This window comes from Vidua macroura, chromosome 4 (assembly GCF_024509145.1).
Source record: "Vidua macroura isolate BioBank_ID:100142 chromosome 4, ASM2450914v1, whole genome shotgun sequence".
In the NCBI taxonomy this organism is placed as follows: domain Eukaryota; kingdom Metazoa; phylum Chordata; class Aves; order Passeriformes; family Viduidae; genus Vidua; species Vidua macroura.
In genome coordinates, this window is record NC_071574.1 from 71409993 (window position 1) to 71418852 (window position 8860).

General features: G+C 46.8%; 1 protein-coding gene across 4 annotated transcripts in view; it reads right to left on the reverse strand.

Moving 5' to 3' along the window:
* The window catches only part of SLC4A11 (solute carrier family 4 member 11), a 67536-nt gene extending 59312 nt beyond the window's left edge, over positions 1-8224 (reverse strand). For all 4 annotated transcript variants that reach the window (XM_053975358.1, XM_053975356.1, XM_053975357.1 and 1 more), the window contains exon 1: positions 7567-8224. In XM_053975358.1, coding sequence (XP_053831333.1) covers positions 7567-7879 — 313 coding nt within the window. In that variant the 5' untranslated portion in view covers positions 7880-8224. The remainder of the gene's footprint in view (positions 1-7566) is intronic.
* Positions 8225-8860: the final 636 nt, after the last annotated feature.

Below are 8860 nucleotides of genomic sequence, written 5' to 3' on the forward strand. Positions count from 1 at the left end.
CTAAACAAAATGAGGTGGTTCAGAGGCTTTGGTTACATCACCCAACTTCTCCCAAATTTCACTTGGATGCTGCACATGTGATTAAAAGCATCACTTAGCCAGACAAGTCTGCTGCTGCAACAGCCCCAATTATTCCTGCTTTTGATGCGCCTTTTGGAAAACACAAGCTGTTTCATCTAAAAAGTGCGATTTATTATTAAAAAGCAAGCACCCAAATAAACCAGAAACATCAAGCATTTTCCCCAGGCTCTCACATCTGTAGTTCTCCAATGCTCACTTACCCAACTTCCAGCCTAATTACACATGCAGAAGTATGCGGGGATATTTGGAAGCCCATAAATATTTATTGAGGAGAAAACATGTTTTGGTTTATCTGCTTTTGCAAGAAATAGTTCTGGAGAGACAAAAAACACCCACAATCCTGAACAATAGCAGGCACATGCTGAAGAGAGAGCTGCAGCCTGTCCTCATGGATACATGGAAATGGAAGAGAAATTCTCGTTGTGCTTTTATCAGGCAGCAACTCTCGGTTCCTCTTATCGTTTTCAAGGTTTATCAATCTTTGCTGACAGCTCTCTCACGTACCCAGCTGGAGGAGCACCAAGTGTTGCTTTATCAACACAAGCAAAAACATCTCATTGCATCTGTTGGAGCAGAATCTTTCAAACTTCTCAAAAAAGCTGTTCTGGGTACAGAAGTGATGCTTTGGAAAGCCCAGAGCCTCATTCATCATTCATCCCAACAACACACGGCCCGGATTTAATCCAAGCAGGGAGATGGATGGATACGACCATCCCAATTCTGGGCTGGTATCTCAAATGTTCACTGAAGTGCTACAACATCACTCAGGGATAGCAGCAAATCCACTGAACATGACAAAGGGAAGGGAAAAATACACAGAGACTTCTCAAGTGCTCTTCTGCCTTGCTCACATTAAATATCCATTTCTTTCCTGCCGGGCAATGTGGGATCAAATCCTGCAGGAGGTTGCCCATGGCACATCCAAAGCTCAAAGTCCAACCACCACCAGCCTGCCACTCATTTTCTCCTCCTCCACAGCATCATCCCTGCCTCCCTCCAGCCAAGGAGGGGGTGAAAAGAGTCAACATCCTTGGCCCTTGCACCTCCACAGAGGAGCCCTTCATGGAGATGACATGGATACAGAAAACCCTGGATTCACCCTACAAGAAACTCCCCATCAATCTCCTCAGCCAAGTCTTACTACCAAGAGCAGCAACTTGAAAACCTCAGTAATTTGAGATTTCACACCCGAACGTCACAATTAAGCACAATGAAACTCTGCGAGGAGGTTGGGACCACGTGAAATTTTCATGTCTATTTTTGTGGCCCTCCTTGCCGGACAGAGCAGGCAGCAAAAGCCTATTTTAGGCAAGCGAGCGAGCAAGGGGCATTATTGTGTGTCCTCACACACAGCTGAGGGAGAGCTGCCAGGGGTGGCTGAGCTTATCTGTTGGGCTCTGCTCCAGGTCCTGCCCAGGGGAAAAGCCAAAAAGTCAGCAACGCATCCCCGACATCCCCTGGCAGGCACATCAAGGCGCCACGCGCATCCCGAATTTCTGGGATGCGTGCACACAGGCACGGAGCGTTACTGGGAACGCCACGAGCGACTCCCAGGGAGCTCAGTTCTGACAACGCCGAGGAATTGTCACCATCAGAGCTCGTGGCACACTCAGGGCCCTGTCTCTCCTTTTTATTTCCCACCATTCTCCAAACAGGCCCCATCCAACTTCAACAAGAACGAGGAGATTTAATGCTTGGAAGTTTATTTGCTCGCTTTCATCCCAGCTGCCCTAATAATATCACTGAGAGCAACCCAGAGAAACAAAATCCCCTCCTTGCTTCCCCTCCACTCCCTGCTTAGGTAACATCTGCCATGCAAGCCTGAAAACAAACCCCTGAAAGTCAAATACCAAACTTTTCACCTTTTGCCTTAAGAGATCTGCTTTCACCCAGGATCCTTTTCCATCCCTTTCCTCATCCAGGTCCCCAGCGCTGCCCTTAACACCTGAGAAAATCCAAAAGCCTTTGGAGCAAAGCCACCACTGGATGCCTGCAGCATCTTAAGACAGTATTTTATTTTGAGATAAAAGGAGTGGAAATTAGACAAAAAGAGCTTTTTGGCTGTGCACATTTCTTTAGATCTACAAACACTCCCTGGTGCATCTTCACAGTAAATATATACAAGCACAGTAAAATAAATCAGAGAAGAATACTGAATTAGCATTTCCATGTTTTTTCCCTGAAAAATATCAAGGACCTGGTGTGAGTGGTAGCATTTAAGGTTTTGAGGGCTTATTACTTAAAAAAAAGAAGTCTGATTTATCTTTGTTTTTTATCAGGGGTCTGCACAAATCTGAGACTCAGCCACTTGTGTCAAACCATGAGCAGAAAAAAAAAAACTGTTCTGCTTTTCAAATCTGCCTTAAAAATATTTAAATAAAACCCTATCACCACGTGGCATGACAGGATCTTGTCAGGAGCAGTGGTGACACCTCTAACACAGCAGTGGCAGTGAGGGATTGCACAAACAGGATCTCAGAGGGATTCTTTGCTTTGCTGACCTGAGCCTGGACTAATCACCATCAGATTTGAGTAATTTTGGTTAAATATTGTTAGATAAATAACTGTGCCTTCATTATCCTGCATTCCCACAAGAGGTGATGGGCTGAGCTGAGGCAAAGAGCCTGAAGTCAGCTGGGTTCATCTCACAAATGCCCAGGCCAAAGGTAGGTGGGAATAAAGGTTCTGAAACAGCAAAAACATCAGGGCAGGTGAAGAACCATCCCTCACACCCCTGGGTGGGGAACTGGGAAGAGAGGGGACAGCACAGAGACTGATTAGGGGCAAGGTGTCACTTGTCACACCCATGTGCTATAAAAGCCGAATATTTAATGAAAAAACCCACCTGTGGCAGGTCCTGTCAATCAATTTGGGGCAGGGGGGGAAATGTGCATTTTTTTTTTTCATGCCCTCTAAATCCCACGGGGGCGATTTAGCTGCTCCCAAGCACCAAGGTGAAGCACGGAGAAGGGAGGCTGCTGCCTCCGTGCAGAACCACCCGTGCTCCCCCCCACACCTCCCTGGGCTTCCTAAAGCAGCGCTTTGAAAACACCCTCGTCAGGAAATTCGGAGGGAGGCCGTCCCCTCCCCGGCACACAATCGGTATATCCACTTTCCATTAGAGGGTAGGAAGCCTCGGGAGCCCAACATCCCACTCTGACATCAAACTGCTAAAACAGGAGTTATCAGATGGAACGCGTGGGTCAGCATTGTGCCTCGAGACATAAAAAGGACCTTGGTATTAATGTGAGGAAATGTGACTATTGTGTGCAGAGTGATACCCATTCAAGCCCAGACCACTTGTCTCTGGACGCTACTCTCCCTGGAATATCCTTGGCGCCAGCATCCAGCTTTTCTCCTCGTCCCCTTGAAGAAAAAAGTCATCTGGGCAGGGGCTGGGCCAAGACTTGGATGCCGTGTTTGGTGGCGGCGGGCGTGCACGTGTGTGCCTCTGGAGCGGGATACAGGAAACTGTTGATTCTCTGTATCTAGCAATGATCAATTGTGCGCAGGGTGGAACAGCCTTTAATTTCTCCTGAAGCGTAATTCGTGTTCCGCTGCTTCCCCCCCACACCCCGGCAGAGCCACATCCTGCTTTCCAATTGGCTTCTCGCTGCCGGCAGGAGTTTGCCTTGTTCTCCCCAAAACTGCTCTAAAATCACCAGTCTGAGCATCAGCTGCAAGTGGGAGAAGTTAGGCAGCTACAGCTCCACAAATCCTGGATAAATTGTGCCTAAAATTAAGGAAATACTGTGCAAAACCTCTTGCAATGTGGGTAAGGAGAAGTTGAATTGTTTCAGAGCCTCAAACTACAAAAACAACATTCAGAACCTCAAACAACAAAAGCAACATCCAAAGAACTGTTTTAAAAGCCCAAACTACAAGAACAAGATCCAAGTGATTGTTTAAAACCTAAAACTGAAAGAAAACCAAGATCCAAATGATGAAAATATGTGCCTGGCTGATTTAAGGGAGCTGCCAAGGAGATAAGAACACTGTGATTGATGGCAAGGATGTGTCTCCACATATTCCCAAGACTCACTTGCATGACCTGTCCATTCAATTTAAGGCCCAGCCTAAGCCAAAATTGCTGTATTTGTTTGCAGGGATTTCATTCCAGGTGTGCTGCAGATAAAGCTTTCCTGGACAACGGGGAAATGGCTTCCCACTGCCAGAGAGGACATTTAGATTAGACTTGAAAAAGAAATTTTTTTACATTGAGAGTGGTGAGGCCCAGTTGCCCAGAGAAGCTGTGGCTGCCCCTGGATCCCTGGAAGTGTTCAAGGCCAGGTTGGATGGGGCTTGGAGCAAACTGGTCTAGAGGAAAACATTCCTGCTTACTGCAGGGGGGTTGGACTAGATGACCTTTAAAGGTCACTTCCCACCCAAACAATTCTGTGATTTTACTTGCAAACATTTATTGTGACTTCAGAAAAAGCCTCAGCCTAAAAACCACCCCTGATCTTCCCCCAAAAAGGCAGATCCCAGGTCGAAAAGCCTCCAGCTTCAAATAAACACCCATCTTCCTGTTAGAGCTACAAACATTTGCTGAAAACAAATGTTACCACCAAAATCCAAGTCACAAGGATGAAAAGCAGAAGAGAATTAAAAAAAAAACCTTTCATCAGTTAACGTAAGGAAGCACTGAAACACCCAGGAGAAATGACCCAAATGTCACCACTGAGCAGCACTGTAGTGCTCAGGCATCTGCACTGCTTTGGGCTCAGAATTCCCTGCAAAGGCAGCCAGTATTAATTAAAAATAAGACAGGCCATACCTTGAACCCCAGATTTCTTCAAGCCATCCTGTTTTACACACACCAGTGCACAAAGCCCAGTATTTTATGTCAATGGTCAATTGTTGGAGTTTGGTGGGTCGTGCTGTGTTTTGCTGGCTCAAAGCTTAATCTCACACAGTGATGTTTTTAAAACAGAATTACAGTGGAGAGCATCCAATTATGCTCATGGAGAGCTGCACACACATCACACAGAGAGGAACAGCTCAACAGGATGATGCAGAGCTGTCACTGCATCTCTAATTCCACCTTCACTGCCTGCCAGCACCTGCATCCCAGGGTTCCAACTCATCCCCTCCCTAAATGGGAATTTTGGATCTTTTAGCTCTATATTAAGGTGGGCAGCAACCTCACAGCAGCTGACCCAAAAAAAGTCTCCAGCGGGAGAGAGTTTGGGCACCACATTCAGCCAAGAGAGCACATTTTGACTCAAACATTTCACCCAGCTTGGAGAACACAGGAAAATTAGATGAGGAGGCAAAGATTCCATTCCCATGCTTGGTTTTCCTCTGTGTTTTCAGAGCAGCAGAGGATTTTGTAGGGTTCTGGTGCACCAGCAACCCAAGGGGTAGGAAATGAGATCTTGGGATTTCTGGCATTGCCTGGAGAAACTCTACTTTTATTTCCCCCTCCTTTCCAGCTCATCTTGCTCTGGACAATCCATGCAAAGGTTCAGCTCCAGCTTTGTTCTAGGAAATCAAAACCTGAGTATAAAAACAAATCTCCCAAAGCTTCCAAAAAGTGGCAGCGATGGAAGGGAATTTCTGTGCAGGGAACAATTCACTCTCAGACACACCTTGGCTCTGGCATAATTAAACCTCAGTTTGGGAATTGGATATTTTTTTCAGAAGTTCAGGGTATTTTTCTTGGAAGAGCTTAAGAGGTTCATCTGAGCCACCCTCAGCCACCCAAAATGTCACCCCTCCAGGAGAATCAGCTGTGCCCTGTGCAGCCACAGACTGATTTGATGTGTATAAAATCCAGCCTGGAAGAAACTCCAGTAAAACCATCTCTGTAAAGGAACTGATAGCCCAGATGACTCCAACACCTGGACTCTTATGAATTCTTTGCCTAACAGTGAAAAAGCTGGACTTTGGCTGCCTGGCTCACTTTGATGTTGTAATGGGGGGAAAAAAAAATCTATTTTTTCACATATGCCCTTATTGGAAGTTTGGGCTTTTGTTCTGCCTGAAGCTCATTTTAAAAATCTCCAGCCTTCCACTTGAAACAGGACCCCAGCACATCAGAAATCCATTTTTCCTTAAAAATTCTAATAATCTCAGCTGAAAAAAAAAAAAAAAAAAAAAAAGATACAACTAATAGCACCAGCACAAACAGCAGTGCTTCAGGGAAATAAGGATGCCTTTTTTGTCCTGTTTTGGATGGAAGAGAAAACAAAAAAAGCCCAGGAGGACACACAAGGAAAGTGAACTTCTTCAGATGCAGAAGAATCCACAGCACTTGCATTCCTCATCCCCAAACAATGCACCCCACGGCATTAAGTCCTGACTTGTCATAGCAGAGCACAGCTCCCTTAAATCTTTCAATTAAGATGGCATTTGTAAAATTGCAGGCTTGGAAATTGCTGGATATTATTCCTAAGTTCAAGTCATCGTTCAAGAGTCAGAAAGCAGACTCCAAGATAGTCAAACAGGGGTCCAGGCCATGCCTAATCTGCACCACCATTCCCAGGAACTGCTTGCTGGAGATCAATTGGGGTTTGCATGTAACCTCAAAATAACTTCTAACAAACTTAAAGGACTCTCTGCCACTGTGACATCAAGAATAATCCAGAGCCTGTGCATTTAAGCTCTAAAATAGCCCACATAGGCAGGCTCCAGCTGTTGGGACAAATCCAGGCTGCTCTGTGTCCAAAAGCTGCGTTTTCCCAGGCACATCCCACAAAATCCAACTTTCACAAAATGGGTGGGAAAGGATCTTAAAGATAATCCAGTTCCACCCCCCTTCCATGGGCAGGGACACCTTCCACCACACCAGGTTGCTCCAAGCCCCGTCCAACCTGGCCTTGGACACTTGCAGGGAATAAAGAAGGTTAAGTTTTGTCTAACTTCAGAACTACTTATCTTACTAAAATTGAAAACATTTTCTAGAAAAATATAATGGTTGCTACATCTAAGCAAGACTGCCACAGCCACCAACCACAAAAAAAAAAAAAAAAACCTGTTTAGCTGCATGACTTGATTTCTGTCTTCTCCTAAAACCTCTGTTCCTCAGACTTGGCTTGGCACTATGTGGGATCTCAGTTTAGATCTGTATTCCCTACCTCCTCCAGTTTTACTTTTCAAAGGATTCATTAAGCATATGGGAAATTAAGCAAAAAAATGGGGATTTTATTCAATTTTGTGCAAAAGAAAAAAAGTTCAAAATCACATATGAAATGAAGCAAAATGACAGAAGTTTTTGGTGAAGGGCTTGGCTATTTTTCTTCCTCACCATTTATCACAGGTAGTACTGAGGATACAAAAACACTGCGCCTGAAGCAAAGGTTCAAGGATGGGTTGGGCAAGGCCTGGAGCAGCCTTGGCCTAGCGGAAGGTGTCCCTACCCTTAAAGAAATGACATTTAAGGTCCCTTCCAACCCAACCCACTGTGACCCCACGAAATCCCACCACCAGGAACAACCCCTCCCTCCCATCCCTGTTTTTTTTTTTTTTTTGGGGGCCACTCACCGGTGGCGCTGGGAGGGCCCTCGAGGTTGACGTTGACGAAGAAGCGGATGCTGTCCCCGGACACGATGGTGGAGTTGACGCCGTCGAAGAGCTCCTCGCTCGTCCCCTCCTCCTTCGCGTCGTCCGTGTCGCACTTGAGGTACCCTGACAACGAGATGGGGGTGTCGTGAGAGGGCTGCAGGCTCCCCTTGCCCACGGCCGGCAGGGAGGCGGTGTCCGTGGAGTCCATGTCCGAGTCCATGGCTGGCGAGGTCTTTGTCCGTGGATTCCGAGCGCCCGTGGCCGCGTCTGTGGATTCCGAGTCCGAGTCCATGGCGGGCGCGGCCTCTGCTGCCACCAGGGCCTCGTGAGGGGCCGCTCTGAGGCCCCGTGAGGCCCGGGGCGCTCAAGGAATGGCCCCCAGCACGTTTTGGGGTGGCCTCGAGGGCTCTTCCCTCATGCCAATGGTGTGGGCAGCCCCAAAAACCTCGCTCCCCTTCGGGTAAAAGCCACCACAGGATGAAAAGGCTGCATTAAAAACGCAAGAGTTGCGCCCCAGCCCACCCCGAACCCAACACCTCCACCGAGCCAAGGCCGCGCCGCCGTTTTTGCGACGCGGCAATTTGAAACTGCAGGTGGAAAAATTTTTAAAAAAATATATAAATACAAGAAGTTTCCAAGGAGACATCTGATACGGACAGAGAGACCCACAGTTCCCCACAGGGCAGAGGAGCAGGTCACTGGGGGTGGCAGCACTGAGAATGCGAGACAAGTTTCTTAATTACACCAGACAACTCCTTAGCCTTTTGCAAGGCTTTAATTAGAGTTTAACCCAGCCTCATCCAACAGCAAAGTGGTCCCTGCAACATCTCATTATGGAGCAGCTGGAGGACTCTTGTAGCACACTCATGTATCATGTTTAATTAGGAGAATTAGGGACATTATAGAATGTCGATTTTTACATTACCAGGATTATTCAGCAGCTTCTCCTCATCTTCTAACAAGTCTTTTATGCCTAATTTGAAGCAGGAGGGAGATATTTCATTAGCTGGCTCTAGGCACTACAGTGAAATGAAAAGGGGGAGCTTCAAGGCAGAGGCTTGAATTGAAACTAAAATATTGATGGCTTTTTTTAAAGCCTCGTATAAGCAAATGTGGAGGCAGCAGCTGAAAGCAGCACATGCTGCCTTGGAGGGATCGAGCCAACAGTTCTCCACCACAAAACACAAACCCAGAGGAGTGAGGCCACAAACAGGAACTCGGTGACACAGGACAGGGGCTGCAGCATTTCCTGCCACGAGCTGATGGAGCTCAG